The sequence below is a fragment of the Coffea arabica genome, chromosome 8c (assembly GCF_036785885.1).
Source record: "Coffea arabica cultivar ET-39 chromosome 8c, Coffea Arabica ET-39 HiFi, whole genome shotgun sequence".
Lineage (NCBI taxonomy): Eukaryota > Viridiplantae > Streptophyta > Magnoliopsida > Gentianales > Rubiaceae > Coffea > Coffea arabica.
This window is the reverse complement of record NC_092325.1, coordinates 8,768,531-8,789,925: the sequence shown is the minus strand read 5'-3', so window position 1 is coordinate 8,789,925 and position 21,395 is coordinate 8,768,531. Positions and strand designations below refer to the sequence as shown.

The window sequence follows — 21,395 nt, the reverse complement described above, 5'->3', positions numbered from 1 at the left end:
TTTAGTTCCTGACTTTTATTTTTGATCAATTTGATATTTAAACTTATTTTGTATTTTCAATTAAGGACTTCTGCAGTGGTACCACTACAAACTAAATAGGATTATTATGGGAGCGTCCCTTTCAAGACTGTAATAAAACAAATAAATCGTGTAAGAGACCATCAGATAAAACTTTTAAATTTTATTAAAAATCACGAAATAAAATTTTTATAAATTTTATCTTGTGATTTTTTTTATATGATTTACTTATTACAACCTTGTGATTAACGTTCCCAAGATACCCCTATTTAGTTGGTCAATTAGGAGTCAAATTGATTTTAAATAATGACGTTGCCACGAAGGTTCTTAATTAGAACGTATCAAATTAGTTAGAAATAAAAGTTATGAACTAAATATTCACTAATAAAAAAGTTTAGTGTTAAAATTGACCATTTATCCAAAATAAAATTACTAATCACCATTATGGTAAGAACAATATATTCAGGGAGTCAAAGGGTACGAAAGGCCGCGGCTCTCCTAAAATTTTAAAGGCTGTTTCATACCCTCTTAAAATATAAAAAGTTTTCACCCGTATTTTTATAAAAATTTAAACTTCCCCAGCCTTTAAAAAAATATATAAGAATGGCCACTTTAGTCATTACTAGTCTTGTCACCTAATGTTAAGTATGTGATGTATTTTGTTCGTTGCATTCATAAATTTTGCTTACTATAGTACCTAAAGTTACATTATGATATAGGACAACGGTTGGAAGCATCTCAAGAGCTTTGATTTTCAAAATCTATACACCTAAAATTTTAACATATAGTGTTCATTTTTCACGAGTTGATATATCTTAAATTTAGGAACAAAGTTAAAATTAACTTGCAAGATTGATTTATATTAGAATACTACCAATGGTTTATACATGTCTACAACTCAGACAGCGTGTATAATCTCAATTTTTTCTCATCATATAACGCCATTATACCTGTGAAATTTATTCTTTTATTGTAAACTTTAAAGGAAAACATGAATAATGGATATATTAATCATTGGAATTAGCTAAATGATTAGGAGAGAACTGTTATAACCTTCTCGGTTGGAAGGTTCGGGATTCAAATCCTACATCTATTAGTTGGGATTGGGAGGGTCATAGAAAAATATTTAAGGGTACGCTAGGTATACGCTGGGCCATACACACGCACAGTGCAATGCATCTCCTAATTTTCGCCAATCCCAAAAAAAAAAAAATATTGTTCCTAATTTATGCAGGTTGACATTGAATAATCACGGTTCTACTTAAATTAGCATCGGTGCTACATCTGTCCATCTATCTCTCTATCGCTCTCTCACACAAATAAAACAAACACAGAGGAGAAAACCATAAGTAACACATTTTACAGTATATTCTCCACAAGTATATCATAACAGGCCTCTGAATATGGAACACTACAACATTACTGGAATTGGTACCGAGGGTTTGCGTGAAAAGCAAGAAGATTTCATGGCAACAGAATTTGTTGAAATGGAAGCAGGAAGACCTCTTATGGGAAGAGTGAAAAATCCCTACTCCAGCTCCCTCTCTTCTCGCCAAATGGAGTCCCTTAAAGCCTTATGCGACACCTATTTGCCCTCAATAGATGGTTTCCACACAAAACATGATGAATCCACGGCTAGATTCTACCAAACTTCAGCCTCCGTGGCCGGAACTCCACAACGTGTAAGAGTTTATCATCTTTTCCGATAATGTATGACATGCTTCATCTTTACAAGCTAAACACTAGGATCGATCCAATGGTCAGGAAGGCATCTTAGATTTAAACTCTTGTACCTGGCAGCTAGGTGTGGAAAGTGTGGGAGGACAAAAAAAAAACTAAAAAAAAAATGCTGCATCTTTGCAAAATTTTCTACATAGTAATGGAACGGTTGGGGAAAAAAATTGTTATCCTCGTTTTAAGATTGTTTAAAAAAAAAAACAAAAGAAAGAACGAAACCTTTGGCTGCTGATAATGTTTGATCATAACATGTCACATGCATGGAGATTTATGATCACTGCATTGATATGTGACGTAATTCTTTTCATTTTTAGTTTGTTTTACGTACTTTATATTTTTATTACGATTATTCAAGCACCTAAATAACCTAAAAATAGTAATTACAAAATAAATTTATAATCTTAAGCTGGCAAATACATTAACCATAATTTTCCTAATTGTTTAATCTTGCAATTCCTCTTGTTTAGCTTGGAGGATTGATAAGTGAAAGACTGCAACATCCAAAGCTTTTTATGGCAAGACTAGCACTGTGGTTTCTATCAACAAGTATAGGAACCTTTGCGTTGTGTGGGATTGCAAGTTTGTCAGGCAATTTTCCCTACTTGCAGAAGTTTTCTCAGGTTGCACCAGAAAAAAGAGAACAAATAGTGCTTTCGTGGTCCCGTAGCATCATATTTCCCTTAAGACTTCTCTTCACAGCCTTGAAAGTTCTCATTCTACTAGTATTCTTCAGCCAGGTATGATATCAATTTATCTCTCTATTTTTCTTTTTTTCCTTTCCCCATTTATTGCTTAACTTTATCTGATTCGTTTTTAAGCCTCATCCATTTCTGTTTTCATGAATTTAAAGCACTTAGGACCATATCTCCGTTGGTATAAAATCCAACAATAGGTTGTTAGTTGGTATTGAGACTAGTCTTGCGTTTTTATTCACATGAATATGTGCAATTGTCGCGGACAGAAAATGGTCTATATCAAAGTCTCATTAATTTTCTGTATTTGTTTTATTTGATTTTTCCTTTATGGCAACCCTTCTATAGTTTTTAAATTTGGTCCATATATCATAAATACTTCTGCATAAAGACTTAATTACTACATTGTCGGCCACATAACTTCGTGTTAAAAGCAATGAAAGCAATGGCAAATCAAACAGTTAAATTTGCAAATTTAGAAGGGATACATTGGCTGTAACTAATTTACTTTTTCGTTTAACTAATCAGAAGAAATATGGTTTAGGCCTCAAGACTTACAGGTTTTGGGTTTAAATCCCTATTCCCTTCTTACCGCTTCTTAAATCTCATCCCTCTTCTACTAAAAAATTTTACAAAAATAATTGGAAGAAATATACATATACTAGCATCTCTATACTTAGAGTGCATATGATAAAATTAAAGTCCGAAAACTGAAAAACTAAAATCCGAAATCTGAAGTGTGAATTCATTAAATTATTAAATTGTTAAATACTAAATCTGATACATTTGAATATATATTACATTAAGTGATAAGTGAATAACTTATCATTTATGTTTGGGAGCAAGTTTTACCTAAGGAAGTGAATGCCACTTAATTAATTCAAATGTTCAATTTTGGTTTTTAAACGCATCTGAATATATTAAGATCTGAATCCATTAAATTTAAGTGTTGAAGTGGATTATCAAACAGAGTTAGTTAACATTCAGAGTTTTTTTTAAAAAAGATTTTGCAAGTTTATTTGGATCGGAGTTCTTTTAATCATAGTAACTTTTAATTATTATTCCAAAACATGTGAAAATTTCCTTTCCTTACAAAAAACAAAATCACCCTTTCAATCACCCTCCGCGGGTAGTCCGATTGATTTTATAGTCTGGTAGTTATCAGTAGGTCCCGTGATTGATTCCTGTGTGCTATCTCGCTGTATTTCCTTGGGCAAAGACTCTACACATTCTTAGGAGATTAGTCTAGTTCAAATGTTGAGATACCCCTAAGTGAAAAAAAAAAAAAAAAAACAGAAAACAAAATCATCCTGAGATAGTTGGAGTTTGTCATGTACTATATCGAATTACCAACAAAATTAAAGATTGGCATAGAGACATTAAGGGCCTACCTCCAACGAAATAAAGACTGCTTGACGAAAATTTTTTTCGACTGCTTAACAAACTTAAAAAAGGAATTTAATTCAAGCTAACAAACCTCTTATTAGTTCAAAACTGTCAGTCTACAAGCGTTGTTTAATTCTCTGGATTTAGGCCCCAGTAGTGAAAAACTATTAGGTACATTACATACACCACATGCAATGAACTAGTACTGATAAAAAGGCTATCAAATAGTAAGAAGATAAAGGCAAGAGTTTTATTTTATCAGACAAGATTTAAATATTAATAACGATGACCGCTGCAAATGCCACAACACATGTTTTTAGTTCCACACCTACTTTTACATAAAATATTTAATTGCCCTTCTCAAGTCCAAATTTAATTTAAACTCTGGAGTGACAGTTCTTTCATTTCAACATAAACTTACTGTGAAAATAAAATATGGGCTATAGCATTATCATTTGTCACAAACAATACTCAATATTATAACTTAGTTGCCAAGCTATCATAACAGTCCATACAAAAAAAACCCAAATAAATAAATAAAACATTCTGGCTCATACTTGCTTGGGTCTAGTCTCATTTTGACCGAACTGCATTGCATGTTTGTACCATTATCAAAGATACACGGGATCTTTCATGCAATATAGGTTAAAACACTTTAAGATTTTTCCAACGCCGGGCTTCATTCAAGATTATTTTCCAATCTTCGAACAAATTTTAAAGGGATAAACACTTGCTTCCTAAAGAATTTTTACCTAAATTGTCTCTAACTGAACTAGTGTGTTTAGATAGGAGATTATTTAAAATATTAGATAGAATAATTACCGTAATACTTTTTGAGATGTGATGTATGTGAAATAAAATATATTATTGAAAAGATAAAAAAATGATTGAAAATTATATTTGTGATGTAAGCAAAATATTATTCGGGCCAAATGCTATTTCCTAACAAAATTTTTCGGGAAACTATTATTTCTAACAAAATTCTGAAGACTCAGCTTGGAAGATTGTTTTAGAGGTTTATAGGAAAATGATCTTAATTCTTTAAGGGATAAAATTCATGGAAAAACACCAAAAACAAAGATATTGGGTAGGATATTGGTGACAGAAGTGGGCACTTGAGAGAGGTTGAAAAGGAGGGGAAGAGGGGTATTTTCAAAAAAGTGTTTTGAATAAACACCAATAATTTCTAAAACTAATTAGAGTAAGTTATAATAAAGTTTTCAACAAGCAACTAAAAGACTTACCGTCCAAACGGACTCAAAGATTTATAATTTTACCTTTCAGAAAAATGAAACTACATGGAACTATTCCTAATTTTAGAAAAATGAAACTACATGGAACTATTCCTAATTTTATAACTTAAATACATACACACACACATATATATATAGCGGCCTCCTTCCTCCATTCCTCGACAGCCCCTCCTCCTGCCACGATCCCCACACAGAAGCCATGTCTATTCTTCTGCGTACGCCACCAAACATTAATTACTCCTGTCCTGATTCCATTTCTGAATCTGGATAGGAGTTAATTGACTTGAATCTGTGACATGAATTTGCAGAAAGCCCACAAGATGCCGCTTTCAATTTTAACCTCAAGCAACTTGAGCTTACTTGGACCCCATTAGTTATGACCAACTTGCCTCATCCTGTCTCTATGACACAAGACATCATTGACTGCTCAAGAAATTAGTTTAGAAATTAGTGGAGTCAAAGCATTTCATTTTTCTAATTGTGTTAGGTGAGTTGGCCACTAAAATCATAGCACAAGTTACCATCGTGACTGACACTTGCAGTTCCAAACCTCTAAATCCGCAGCATAATTTAGAGGGCGTGCAGTACTGCATTTCTCTAATCTAGAATGGAGTTCCATTAGCCCAATTGGACTCTCTCCTATCATCGATTAGATAATAGTAGTAGTGTAAATTTTTTTTTTTAAATGGTAATCCATTTTTCTCCACACTTGGATTCTTTTGAGCCTAGAAAAGACCGAAATGTATAGGAAACTAGTGGAGTATGTTATACCAAAGAGTTAATTGAAATTGCAAAGGAAATATTACATATTAAAGGTCATTAGACAAAATAATTCAGCTTGCATGCACGGTCAATTTTGAAGAGTTACTACTATGAGAAGATTTAAATTTTTGGAAAAAATGCACTTTTGATCCCCATTGTTTGGGTGTTGAACAATTTCATCCCTAAAGTTTCATGCAAGCACATGTCATCCTCATAGTTCCATAAATTTGACTAATTAAGCACAATTAATGGATTGTCAAACAATTTGAATCATATACCATCACTTGACTATAGCATAGCTATTAGCAAAATACAAAAAACATTGGATCAACAAAAAAAGCAAAAATTATTGTTTAATTCACTTTCTTATTTAAAAAAACTTAGAAATTTTCAACCACCATTAATTTTGTCTTAATCACAAATTGAACAAAAAGATTGATAGCAAACAAAGTCAGGGAGAAGAAACAACCAATTGGAAAAACTTTTCAAACAATCTCATTGCAACCAATTGGAGAAAAATATTAACGTGACAGCAAGAATTGTTTAGATTGTTATTTATTTACAAAATTTTATTCTGTTGCATCATAAACATGTTTTTCAAATTTTCTATCTATCATCTAATCTAGTTTTTTGGTTTCACATACATTATATCATCATTTTTTTTTTAAAAAAAAACTCTTATCTAAACACGCTTATTATTATTTATGTAGTTTAATCAATGACTGAATTAAATAAGGGGCGAGGGTTGGGTTGGGTGGTACGGGGGGAGGGAGTGTAAGTGAGAGATTTTGGGTTCGAGTCCTCCTGCTTATATTAAAAAAAATGACTGAATTAAATATTAACAATACAATTATTAACATGACCATGCTAGTCATGTGATGATATTCGGTCCAAATTGGTTATCAATCATTCAATTGTCCTCAATTGTTCAAATTTATGAAACTATGAGAATAAAATATATTTGCATGAAACTTTAAGGTTGAAATTGATCGAAATTACAAAACTACAATGATGAAATGTATTTTGACTGAAACTTTAGGAACACAATTGTCCAAAACCCCAAACATTGGGGATGAAAAATGCATTTTTCTTTAAATTTTTTTCCTGTATTTTGTTCATAAGATGCCACATATGATCGTTTGTCAAAGATTTAACTATGCCTCTAAAGAATCATTGATAATTTAAAATTTTTTATGGTTACCTTATTAATGTATCTACGGCTACAAACGGAATTGGAAGTTGGGTATTAGGAAAAATAAAATTATCCACAATGAAGTTACTACTCGTTATGTTCATATTAACACAAGGAAAATACATCTGTTAGTTCTAAACCGACATGAAATTGATTGAAAGATACAACTACGTGAACTTAAACTTTTTTGTAGTGTAAAACAAAAATTCAAAATGAATGAGTAATCAGCTACACAAGTATGAATCAAGTGGGCACAACAAACTTTCATATCTTGATAAAAAATAGAATCATTTCAATTATCCATTGACATTGCCGAAATTCTTTCATGTTAAATTCCATTATTTACCAAACGAAAAAAAAAAAAGAAAACTGCTGCTTTTTGGTTTTCTTTTTTCTTTTTTTCTTTTAATTTTTCTGAATTGAACAAAAACACAATCAAATTAACGAGTACAACTTAATTATGCTGAATTGTCCGTTATTGGTAGTGAAAGTGGACGCTCTCATTTTCGTAGTCTATAGATGTTTGAAAAACGTGTAAATCTTCTTTTCAATTTTTGATGATTTCATGACACTAAATGAATTGTGTTTATAATATATATAAGTAGAAAGAGACTGTGAGGTTAACTTCTCTCGTCGCTTTGTTTTATTGATCTTAATTTTTCCTCATTAAGTTAGTTATAAATTAATGGGTAAAATACAAAAAAACCCTCTGTAATAAACCTAATATACAGAAAAGTCTCCCGCGGTTTCAAAATATACAACACAACACCCCGTACTTTGAATTAAATAGTAAAGGTGATGGAATCCGTTAAATTTAACGAACATGATTTATTGGAACCTAAAAAAAAAATTTTATACCTAATTTTTAATAAATATACATGTTATACCCCTTAACCCTCAATTCTCTCTATCTAGAGAATAAAACAAATGATTTTTGCTTAATTATATCAGGACATTTTTGTCATTTCGTCCATTTTCATTAAGTTTAGCGGATTCCGTCACCTTTACAATTTAGTTCAAAGTACGAGGTATCATGTTGTATATTTTGAAACTACGATAGGCTTTTCTGTGTATTAGATTTACCACAGGGGTTTTTTTGTTTTTTACCCTAAATTAATTAGTACAACTATCGCATCAAAACTGGGCAATTAGCTTGGACTGGAACTTTATGTATAAATTTATTTTTTATTATTTCACTTTTTTATATGTAGATAATTATGTTTCTTTTTCATTTTTTACTCCTTTTTGTTAATAGTCTTGTTTATTTTATATGCACACGCCCATACACAAGCATATATAATATGGTTATCTCACAATGTACATCTAATATTAGTTTTACCGCTACAACTATATCATTCTATATAAGTGTACATCGACTTCTCAATTTTCATATGGATTACAAAATAGGAATTATAAAATCAAAAGGCAATCATCATAGATTTTTAAGATAAGCATAAACATAGGGTGTGAAAACAAAAAACTAGTATGTACAAGTAAAGTCGTGCATCTTATTTATTTCATTGTTGCCAAGATGAACATACTTTTCCAGTTTTCCTAGTTCCTCGACCTTTCATGGATTTAGTTAAATGAATTTTGAGTATCATATAAAATCAATTTCTCAATGCAAGACACTACTATTCTATTATTTTATTTATTATTATTATTATTAGTTTTTTGGCTTCACGGGCAAGGCCAAATGCGTGAGATAACGTTTTTTCAGTTCTAAATAATTTGGGTACAGAATTACTTGGTTACCATGTTCATAACATTTTAAGTATGCCGTGATCTATGATGGATCTGAATTAGCAGATAGTATTTAACTATTGAAATCAATCCAGTCGAGTTTGAACTGATCTCAGTCGAGATCAGCTCAAGATCGATAGGACCAATCTTAACCATTAATTACTATAAAGCTCATCGATTAGATCAATCTGGACTGTTGGATGCTATAAAAGTTGTCTGCCGTTGCAACTGCAGACAATCTAGATCCTGCATTTTCTTCCATGCCATATTTTCATCCCTTGTCTCATCTGTGGGTGTTTACTTGGTGAGACGAACACCTAGATGATTGGGTTTCAGTCATGGCTCCCACTCTTCTGCACAATAGAAGTGGGGCTATTTAATTCGTCCTTAGCCATTTTCCTTGGTCAGTGGATCCATCTATTAACTATTCACAACGGTGACTTTAATTTCCATACTTGGCCTATCTACTTCTTTGCGAGAAATAAACACGGCAGATTAGTATTACCGATTACCAATTATGGGCCTGTGTATCGTGCTGGAAGGTCAACCGTGGAATATTTCAGCACATGTATTTTTCGAGCATGCATGATGCAACTCTTATGCCCCTTAAATGCTTTTCTTTAGTGGGCGCATACCCTACACATATTTAACATTATTTACACATACTAAAATTATGTAAAAGACTTAGTTTTTAAACTCAGATCAGACTGAATGGTCCGATTGAATCGAAAATCGATTGAGCATTCGATTCGAGTTTGTTTAAAAGACGGCTTGTGAAAAATTTGATCAAACCCAATCAAAAAAGGGGTTGGACCGGAATGATATACCCACTGAAAATCCGTTTTTCCCACTTTTCTTTTTTGGCTGATTTTTGTTTTTTTTTTGGCTTTTTATATTCCTTAATGCTCTTGAAGCAAAATAATAATAATAATAAAATGCTTAATCATTTCTCAAGCAAAGATTGCTACGCATCGAACATGAGAATGTGAAAATGAAAAGGAATAGAAAGGAAAAGAAAAACTGATTTAGTTTTGAAATTAAAAAAGAATGTAAATAATGGATGATATGATGTTATTTTTGGCAAAGGATGTAGACAAGGCAAAGGTTTAAAAGTTTAGAAAAAAAAATGGAAGACGAAGGGCGGAGAAGACGAAGAAAGACGAAGACGGAAAGGGAAATGAGCTGTGCAGCAAGTCAGGAACTTCTTAAAACAAGTAAATAAATTTAGTATTAATAATATCTACACTGACAGTGTATATTTTGTCAGCGTTGGATGAATGACAATTATGCAAAATTTAAATTTGATATTCAATTTTTGCACATGTGTCATGAATCCAATAATAATAATGTATGTACTATTAGTGTATGTACTATTAGTGTATATAAGATTTACTCATAAATTTAATAATTCAACATCCATCTATAGCTTTTTCATTATTCAAGCTGTCCCCTAAATATTTTAGATAACTATAAGAGTAAATCTTATATACACTGATATAGGGGTGTGCAAAATCAAAAAATTCCGATTTACCGACTAAATTCGAATTGAATTCAGAATTTTCAAAATCGGTAATTTGGAATTCTGCAGTGAAATCGAAATTTTCGATTTCGAATTATGCGAATTTGGTTCGAATTTGATAATGGAGTTTTTCAAATCAGAATTTTCGATTTCAATTTCGTTTTATAATATATATATTAATATTTATTTATTTATATATAATAATATTTTTTATTTCAATTTCATTTTATAATATGTATATTAATATATATTAATGTATATAATAATATTTTAATAATATATTTATATATAACAATATTTTTTATAATATATGTAATATAAAATTTATAATATATAACAATACACTAACAAAAAAGAAAAAAAAAGGAACAAAGCTTTCTGAATTCGGTGAATTCGAAATTTACCGAATTTCGAATTGAAATCGAAATCTGAACTGGTGAATTCGAAATCGAAATTGGTCGGTAATTCCTATAACAAAATTTCGAATTCAAACTTCTAAATTACCGAATTCGAATTTGATGCACACCCCTACATTGATAGTGTATACATTATTATCGTTGGATTCATGACATGTGTGTAAAAGTTGAATTTCAAATTGATGACATGTGTGCAAAAGTTGAATTTCAAATTGATGACATGTGTGTAAAAGTTGAATAATTCATCATCCAATGCTGACAGTGTATATACTGTCAATGTAGAAAAGATTAATTCTAATTATAATTATTCCTATAAGCTTTCTAAATTTTCATTTGTAGGTTTAATTTCTTTACATTTTCAAATAGGTCATAGAAATTTAGTGCTAAGCTGATTAATTCATATTTAAAGCTTCCAAACATCATATTTGAGTTAGGTTTAAAGGATATTGAATTATAAAATATTTGGAAATTAAACTTAAGAAATTAAATTAATATTTTTATTCATGTTAACAATATATTTTTATGTATTCCAGCATATAATATAATAAAATTTTAATTAACATATTTATGACATCATATTGATGGCATTTGGTTCTTAATACTAATCCGATCTAGTAGAACCCATTGACCCCTGACTTTAGTCAAGTCAAAGCCCACTTCGAGTTTCAAAACACTAGTAAAAGGGTACATATTGTACAACTATGCCAAATCAACAAAAAATGAGATATTATATAAAGTTCGTAAATCACAATGAAATGCAGTTTAATTGGTAAGACGCTTTACCTGTAATTGATACATTAGTGGTTTGAGTTATCAAGGGCTAATTAAGGAACCATCATTGATCCTCTTTAGGAAAAAAATATAAAATTTGGAAATCCTCTATAATCTTGTCCAATACTATCACCATGAATAAATTATGGGAGTAAGTTAATAATATGAAATTTATGCCTAAGTGAATTCGACAATATTTTCTCTTAACAAAAATACAAATATACATATACACACACACACACATTTATATGTGTGTGTGTGCAAAATGAATCACAAAAATCTGGGTACCTTTTAATTTTTATGATTTTCAGATATTATGCTACACCAACATCAATTTTAACTTTTTTGTTTCCTTGTTCATTATTTATTAAATCTGCAAGCTTTGAACACATTATCGGACTTATATAAATAAATATTGAGAAAGTGCAATGCAGTTTGTTGTTATATTTTACACACCTCCTGGACTACACCCATGAACCTCTCTCTATCCCGGTCTCCTCATGACTCTAAGTTAGAATATTTTCGGGCATCTAATGTAAGTATTTGTGCGTTAGTATTTCCAAACACCGGTCGTATGTCGGAAAACAAATACTAGTGAGTTACATAACGGTGTAATTTGTTTGTTGCGTTAGCGTAGGATAGAAAGGAAGTGTTGGTACTTAGGAATTTATGCGGTTACATCACCAAGCTTTTAAGGTTTAAATTGGATCACATCAGTTTAATTTGACCTAAATTATTCATTTTCAAATCGCAGAAAAATCAAAGAATTTTAAAGTGAATGATCACATGGAACGAGTTGATGTGGTCCGATCTAGATCGGGAGAGGCACTAAATCCCCATCCATGTGTCAAGTTTCCACTTTTTACTCTATTTTCTCCAGCAATATGATATTAAATATACTAAAATCCATTTTCACCTGAAAATTGATGAAACGAAAATTGTAACACTATTGAAAAAAAAAAGGAAAACCAACGATGGGCTGATTACTGCTCGTACTATCCATGTGAAAATATAATAAGAAAAATATCACCTTTTTTTCTTTGTAAAATCACCAGATAATATCTGTTTACAAGTACTTGGGTCAGCCCAACAATTGAAATGCTTGGTTTAAAGGATGGCGAAAGCTGTCTTGGGAAACTTGTCCAACAAAATAGGTCTGGGTGGGTGGCTGGAGTTTGGGCTCCAACTTTTTGTTAACTTTTTGTGGTATGAATGCAATATGCAATTTACATAGAGATGATTGTGAACACTGTTGAATGCAACAACCCTTTTTGCTTTGTTTAGATTCTGCTCATCCGATACAGGATTTTCAACCACAATTGCTATATCCCTAGGATGTTATAAATCCAAGTTCAATATAGTTGACCAAGTGGTGATTAATTATCAAGAAAGCTCATATCAATTAATTTCAGGAACCCATTCACTCTAGTTCATTAAATTTATTTCTTTACTTATATGCTGCTAATTAGGATAGTAAATGAGCCGAGTTCAATTGAACTATTCACAAGCTTATTCAGATAAATTTCGAGCATGAACTCGCCTTCACTGAGTTTGAGCAACTTGAGCAGCTAGACGAGCTTGAACTCCAGCATATATACGCGAGGCATGAAAGACCTCCGAGCTTAATTAAGCCTCAGATACATGATTTTTTTTTTTAAATTTATTAATGTAAAATGCTGTTTTATCCCTTAAGTGCAAGTTATAAAATAAAATTAGATATTGCTTAACTTCGATTGAGTTCGATTAAACTTGATTAAACTAAGATCATCTAAGATCAATCGAGCTTAGAATCAAGCACGTGTAAGTTAATATAATAAGCGCGTCTAACTCGAATTCAAGTTTAAAAGCTTGATAAGGATGAATAGTATATCACTCGAGATTGATTCGGTTCCTTTTTTTTTTTTTTTTTTTGTGTTCAAACTGACATCTTTCATTGATTTGTAAATATTGTTACAAAATGTATCACAATATATTAGGCAAAGGCCTGAGTAATTCCTATACGAGAAAATTTGTGCACAGATGCGTATAGATAGCCATTCCCCCTCCCCCTTCTCTCCATAACATGTTTTTTCCTCTATTGGTTTGCTTCAAAGATGGCAAACGAGTAGAGATACAAAAAAGACCATTGAAACTTTGAAGCACTTGATTGAAGAAATTTAGATTTTTCTTTTTTGGAACTTATAACAGCGTATGCACCAGATTCATTTTCTAATGTCTAGACAAGACTGGGTAATCTTGTTAACAATGCTGTGTTTCAATATGATGGGATGTGAATTTTGCCTCCCTGGAACCATATGTTTCTCGTTGGTCTTGATTATGCAAGTGCAGAATATAAATTATACCAATTGTTACCATTTTCAGGTGGATGACAAGGAGGAAAATCTGTCTTGGAAAGCAATTGGATATTGTGGACCTGATCCAGACTTCAAAAGACAAACTCAACGTATTAAAACATTAAAACAAATGTTTGAGTCAGCAGAAGACCAAAAACAAGACGAAGCAAGTGCAGAAGAGTTGTTTGGACCTCTATACAAAGGGATTGTTAATCTTGACAGACCTAAACAATTTGTCTTTGAGAAATTGCAAAATGCAGGGTTTTCTGTTTCCGCATCATCTCATTTGAAGAATGCAAAGTCAAAGTACAATAGGCCATCTTTCAGGATCAAATGTGATGCTGTTGTAGTTGGTTCTGGCTCTGGTGGAGGAGTTGTGGCTGGTATACTTGCAAAAGCAGGCTACAAGACTCTTGTCTTAGAAAAAGGTAATTATTTTGCAAGAACCAATCTTTCGCTTCTTGAAGGATCTACAATGGATCAAATGTACCTTGGGAGTGGTTTCATGGCAACCGAAAAAATGGATGTTATATTTCTTGCTGGATCAACAGTAGGTGGAGGATCTGCTGTGAATTGGTCATCGTCAATTCGAACGCCTCCCCATGTAATCAAAGAATGGAGTGAAAGCTATGAACTGGAATTATTTGATAGTAAATTATATGAGGAGGCTTTGGATGCTGTCTGTCAAAAAATGGGAGTTCAATCTGAAATTGAAAATGAAGGGTTCAACAACATGGTTTTGAGGAAAGGGTGTGAGGAATTAGGCTATCCTGTGAATACTATACCAAGAAATGCAACAGCTGATCATTATTGTGGCTGGTGCTGCTTTGGTTGTAAAGATGGAAGAAAGAAAGGTACTTTAGAGACATGGCTGGTGGACCTACTCAATTCAGGCAATGGGCTGATTCTTCCAGAGTGCAAAGCCATAAGAGTCCTTCATAAAAGGAAAAACAAGAAAAAAGGAAGACATGCTGTTGGGGTTGCCTTCAAATTTCAGAATCAAGGAGTGGAAGAAATCGGCATTGTGGAGTCAAAAGTTACCATTGTTGCCTGTGGTGCTCTTTCTACTCCTGAATTACTGATAAAAAGTGGCTTAAAAAATCCTAACATTGGCAAGCACTTGCACATTCACCCAGTAGCTATGGCATGGGGCTATTTTCCTGATACAACGCCTGATCCATGGCCTGAAGCAGAGAAGAAAAGCTATGAAGGGGGCATAATGACTGCAATGTCAACAGTTGTGGCCAATTTCGAAGGATCAGGCTATGGTGCTGTGATTCAAACACCAGCGCTTCACCCTGGAATGTTTTCAGCCCTAATGCCCTGGACTTCAGGCCGAGATTTCAAAGACCGAATGTGCAAGTTTTCCAGGACTGCACATGTCTTTGCATTGGCAAGAGATAAAGGATCAGGGAAACTACTCTATCCAAATTCCATAACTTACAATATGGACAAGATTGATGAAGAGAATATCAAAAGAGGACTAGAGAAAGTCCTGAGGATACTTGCATCTGCTGGAGCTGAAGAAATCGGAACTCATCATGTCAAAGGAAGGAGCATTAATGTGAAGAAAGTAAGTTACACAGAGTTTGACAAGTTTGTGAAGGAAGAAAGCTCCAGATCACTGAAGGACCTTGCAACACCAATATGTTCAGCTCATCAGATGGGCAGTTGTCGAATGGGGGTGGATCCAAAGATATCGGTGGCAAATCCCATTGGTGAAACATGGGAGATTGAAGGACTATACCTTGCTGATTCAAGTGTTTTTCCAACTGCATTAGGTGTGAATCCAATGGTCACGGTACAAGCCATTGCTTACTGCACTGCTCAGTCTGTTCTTGAATCTTTAAGGAGGAAAAGAGGTAAATAGCAAGAAAAATATTCTGTTTTCGGATTGAGGTTTCTTTTCAAACTCTGTCATCTCTGGATTAAAGGCAAGAAAAGTGAATGGTCTGTGCCAGTTGAATTCTCAAAGCAGGGGAACGGGTGGAACTGGCGAACTTCTGATGAAAAGGAAATAGCAATCTTAAAAAAGAAGTAAAAATGTAAAACCCCATTATTAGGTCTTGCGTACACTTTTTTTCTTGTGGGAGTTGTTTGGGGGGGGGGGGGGGGGGGGGGGCGGGGGCTGTGTTCATTGTACCTATAAACTATACCAATTTGCGCTTTGCACCCAATACTGTCAATTGGCGGCATATTGTCTAAACAAGATGCAATCGACGAATACTTTGAACCAATTTTCAAATAAGAAGACTTTAACACCAATACACTAAACTTGTTTTTAAAATACCCTTACCCATCCATAGGAAGTAGGAGCTATAGCTTTTTCATTCAAAAATAGCTATTAAAGTTTCATTGAAGTTTTGCCAAAAAAAAAAAGCTTCATTGAAGTTAATTGATTTTCAAAAAAGATTAGCAGCTCATTTCTTTTCTAAATAATTTGCTTCAATACAAAAAGCTTGCAGACAAACGGGCGAGAAAATACGAGTAAAGAAGTTCTTTTGAGTTTTGACCAAACTTGAAATTAAGTACAACATATTCTCCCTTTTTTTTCTTGAGTTCATTTCGATATCAATGCGCACTTCTTTTATATAAGAAGTCGATTCAATTTTTGGGTAAGTGAAACGTGATTCATTTCTCAAAGTGTAAAAACAAAACTTAAAAAAAAATTACGTAACCAAATCGTAAAGAAAAATCAGCAATCCACAAAGTTTCAAATGTATTAACCATAACGTGTTATTAAGCCTATTTAAGGGCATATAATCAATTGTATCATTTTTTAAAGGGATAAACTGATCACTTTTTTGGCCCTTACCAATAACCAGAGGGAAAAAACTGCTCATAAAAAGAGTTGGAAGGGTACATATAAGTTACCCATTTTTGATTCATTGTAATTAAGCCAAATGTAAAATAAAGCGAAAATTGTTCAAACTGTCTTGATAAGAATATTTTATGCACTATATTTTGTGGCCATTACAAGTGACTTTGAATCATGTTTGGATCCAAACAAGGCATAGAAGATGAAATTCTTCCATAAATTAAAGTTGAAATTTTGTAATTAGATATTAGAAGTTTTGGTTTCTTTTCACTTGTTTGGATGGTCATTTTTGTAGGAAAATAGTGGAAGCTTCATAGGACAATTAATCACCAAAACAAAGCAAGTGAAACATCAAGTTTGCAAAAACCTAGTTGAAAAATAGGGAAAGAGAAGCGTTTCTTGTCCAAAAAACGGTTGGAAGAAACAGATTCTAGACAAATCGAGTTGAAGAGTTGTTTGAAAAATTTTGTCGAACGAGAAACTAGACCCAACAATCGATTCATGTCCAAGGTACCGTTTTTCACTCCCGATTTCTTAGCCACAGCAAACTTATGCAAGTTGCATCAAGTTATGCAAGCTGTGCAACTTGACTTCTTTTGATGAACATTTTCTAGCTAGACAAAAAATGATTGATGTGACTTAATGGTGTGAGGACCCGAAAATTTTCTTATTTATCGAATATTACAAGTTTACTTAAATATTTATTTACTTATTTTCTCCGAATTATTTATTTCGACCCTTTAAAAAAAAAAACTCCAGTTATATGGAACAACGCCTCTTTTATATTTTAAAACGTTTTGTTGGAAAATTCACTTTTCAAAAATTCGTTTAGTTCGAAATAACGAGTATACGTTTTTCGAGGCTATACTTGAATTGGGAGTGTATTAATATTAGAGAATTAAGAATGATCAATAGTAGATTAAAAAAGGTTAATCGAGGAATTAATACTAGACTCCTATGAGGACTCGCAATATTTATTATTTTAAATTCCTATTTCGAGCTTATTTGAATATTTAATTGCTCATTTATTCTGAATATTATTTTCTAACCTCTTTAGACCTAATTACATGTATCCATAGCTTAGTTATATTTTTAAAGTGACTCGCGTCAAAATTTAATTTCTGAACGCTCGTTAAGTAAAAATAGTGAATACGCGTTTTTACGTGCGCGAGTAATTGAGGAGCCTTAGACCATTATTTTGGGACAATTAAGAGTGAATAATAATAATATGAATGTAAGTGCATTAGAGATTTAGTGCACTAGTGCAATAAACTCGCGAGGAATCGAGCACGAAACGCACGCGCACGTGCATTATTTTAGTGGACAGCTTTGAGTACAATTGAACCGCACGTTTTAAGCTTACCTTGGAAGCTCATACCATCAGAATTTCCTTCCTCTCATACTCTCAAACAGCCGAGCAACAAAGGAAGAACAAGACCAGAAAATTCCTCCACTCTCTCTCCTCAATTCCTTACTCAAATTACCTCCAAATTTTACACACAAACCTCAAATCACTTGGTGATCAAGATAAGCTAGGAAAGGAGCTGACTCTCATGGTTTTTCTTCAGTTCAAAGTGACTGAAAATTTCTATCTTGGCTCTCTAAGAAAGTAAGTAATGATCAACCACTTAATTCTTGATTTATGGAAGATAGATTACACTCATGAGCTCTTGGATTCTCATGGGTAGCTTTAAATTGTTGGAAAATTGGTGAGTGGGCTCTATGAAATCCCACAATGACTTGGATGATCTGATTTGATAGGATTGGATGCTAATTGTGTTGATTAAGTGCTAATTTAGTAGAGTTAAGTGACAAAAATGAAAAGGAAGTCAAATGAGGGGTTGCATGTGAAGGTGCCGATTCTGCCCTGCCATTTTCGTGCATTTTAGTGTACTTTCTTGAAGTCCAATTGACTTGTTTCTGATGCAAATGTGAAATATAGGTTGTGTTTAAAGTTTCCTCAAAATTTTACGTAATTTGGGTGAGTGCATGTTGAGATTTAGAAAATCTGCCAAAACTAGAAAATGATTCCCGTCACTACCAGACAGCCATCTTGTTTCAGCTATAATTCATCACTCCGATGTCGGAATCGAGTACTGTTTGCGGCACTGGAAACTAGACATTCCCAGCTTTCATTTGGTATACAATTCAATCCCTAATTCTATCCGAGTGCCCCGTACCAACCGTTTAAAGATGACTGTCCTGTTTCTTTGTTTTCCTGGAACGAAGTTCAGAAGCTACAACTTGAGGCTCAAATTTGAGCTAGTTGTGTGCTGAATTTCAAAATAATTTCTTCTGTAAAATTATAGTTTTATGAATTTATTTTCCAACGCCACCAACTATGCTCAATTCCGAGTTGAATTGAGTGATTTGTGATCAAAATACGAAACCTGCCCTGTTCTTGAAAACCCTAAATTTTGGACAGAATTGATGCTAGACTTGGTGTGGACTTGCCAATTGAGTTTCTCGGAGTTAAAACACTTACCAAATGTACCATGAATGTTCCTTAGGCTTTTCCTACACAAATGAACCATGTTTGAAGGATTTTCCTTGGCCAAATGTTTGGAATGGAAAACAAAAAGCTCAAGACAGTTTTGCTTTAGGATTTTCCGAAACTTTGGCTGTTTGGTTGACTACCTTTCCGAAGTTATTTCTCCATGAAATTCGGTAGAGGGACAACCCTTATATGGTAGTATTATACTGCTAATTATGGTATTATTCCGAGGCCGTTTCATGGCTCAAATAAATTACCAAAGTTCATGACTCGAGTTTGGAAAACCCATGTTTCACAAGGGAATTTTGGTAACTTTGAGTTGCCATATCTCAGTATTCAAAACTCCGTTTCTCATTCCGCTTATTTTGTTGTAAACTTGGATTGCGACTCTAAAAGAGTTCCAAATTTCAAAAACTAGTTCGAATCAACCGAATTTTGCCGAATTTTCAAAGTTGGCCAAAAATCAACCTAAATCTGCCTTGTGAACCAAAACAACGACTTTGAGCTTATTTTTGAATGTTTTTCATTTGGAATCTTAGAAAAGTGTATTCTAGGAACTTTTAGTACCTTGGAAGAGATTTCCAACGGTACCAAGTTTTCCAATTTTGGACTTGTAAAATGTGAGATACGATTTTTCAAAGATCTCGTATCAAAACTGAAATTTCCGAATCTTAAGGAAATGGAGTTTTTCGAATTCTCCTTATTCCTTCGATATTACCTGAACGTTTTATACTTATTTCAAAGATGAAAACTTGATTTCTCTTGTACTTTAAAACCCCACTTTTGAGCCTTAATTTGTGAGTAATTTAGGCTCATTTTAGTAAAATTTTCTAGGATTGCACAAGTGTGCAAGCTTTCTTGATAATTGGGATTTGTAAGTGATTGTTCACTATTAATTGCTCAGGCTCACACGAGGACCTTCAAGAGGATCCTACGGTAGACGCTTGAACTTCAAGTAACATTTCTCCTTGGTTGACTTGGTGAGTGTCAAGTGCATGTTTACTTGTACTTCACTTGAGATCTGTTGCCTACATGAACTCTACTTGAACTTGTTGTTACATGAACTATACTTGTTGAGGGAAGTGTGTACTTTATCACACTTCATCTCCTTTACTTGGATCAGTACATGACTTGCTACATGAATTACATGAAATTACTGGATTTTACATGTACATGACCTGAGGTCGAATGCAGAGAAAATCTCATCGACTAAAACTTGATTTGTTTCTGAAAACCTGACCTGTGGGGACGCCCAAAACCCAATGGTTAAACCTCGTAATCTCGCAGCCAATCGTGAGGTCTTGGTCGGGAAAACTTGGTAAACCTTGGGACCTGAAACTTGATCTTTTGAGATCTTGCTTGGCATACTTGTATAGTACCGCCTTTACATGCTTGTTGGATATGGATCCGAGAGAGTGAAAGGATGGATGGAAGGAAGTAAGTGGAGATCTATGGATTGGAAATACCGACCCGGTTGACAAAGAGTCATCGCGGGAAGGTATATGAATGACCCTGGCAATGCAAGTGGAACTTAGCTCCTGAAAGCTACCATATCCTTGAATTGTTTCTGTTTACATTTCATAGGAATTGACGATTACTTGTACTTTATCATTTGACCTGTTAATTGAGCTTGTTACCTGGATTATGTGCTTGCATGTGTGTCCTTGGCCTCACGAGCGTTTTGCTTACCCTGTAGATTTGTTTTCCTTAATAGGATTGGGCATGGAATGAGACTGGGAGGAACCTTTTGATACACTTCTGGTTTAGGGTTTCTAATATATTTTGGGTTAGACCTCTTATTGATTGTACTTTGGAAACCTAATGTATGATTTGGATATCTGATGTACCCGGATGTAGTATATTTTGGGCATTGATGTAACTTTAGGAATTTAATGTAAGGGTTACATAATCGTTATATATATATATTGTCAAGTTTGGAAGTTTTCCGCACTTTCTTACTTATCTAGTGTTGTTGAATGGTTTTGCTTTAAGCTTGAATGGAAACTGCTTGAGTCCTGGCGAGAGCTGGGCAGGCGTTCCACGGATACCCTCTGGTTCGCCTTAGGGAGAACTGGGGGCGTCACAAATGGAGGCTAGATGAAGTTTTCAAGAAGTTTCATCAACACTTTTGAGTATTCCAAAGCTCTGGTGTCTTTGCCTTGAAGTCATGGTTGGAGAAAGATAAGTTGTTTAGAATAGCTATAGGAACTAGACTATATAACGTCAATGTCTTTTGCTTTTTGAAACAATTTTTGGTGGGA

General features: G+C 33.4%; 1 protein-coding gene across 1 annotated transcript; it reads left to right on the top strand.

Annotated features, from left to right (window-relative positions):
* The first annotated feature begins 1,298 nt into the window (after positions 1–1,298).
* Positions 1,299–15,895, top strand: LOC113707346 (long-chain-alcohol oxidase FAO4A-like). The gene is made up of 3 exons (XM_027229624.2): positions 1,299–1,700; positions 2,223–2,492; positions 13,851–15,895. The coding sequence occupies exons 1-3, from the start codon at positions 1,422–1,424 to the stop codon at positions 15,690–15,692; spliced, it is 2,391 nt and encodes a 796-aa protein (XP_027085425.1). The 5' UTR covers positions 1,299–1,421; the 3' UTR covers positions 15,693–15,895.
* Positions 15,896–21,395: the final 5,500 nt, after the last annotated feature.

What these genes read in the sequence shown, in the direction of transcription:
- LOC113707346 (XM_027229624.2), top strand. Translation starts at nt 1,422, where the DNA reads ATGGAACACTACAACATTACTGGAATTGGTACCGAGGGTTTGCGTGAA. An exon ending in TGGCCGGAACTCCACAACGT is followed by an intron (nt 1,701 to 2,222) that starts GTAAGAGTTTAT and finishes CCTCTTGTTTAG; the next exon opens with CTTGGAGGATTGATAAGTGA. An exon ending in TACTAGTATTCTTCAGCCAG is followed by an intron (nt 2,493 to 13,850) that starts GTATGATATCAA and finishes TACCATTTTCAG; the next exon opens with GTGGATGACAAGGAGGAAAA.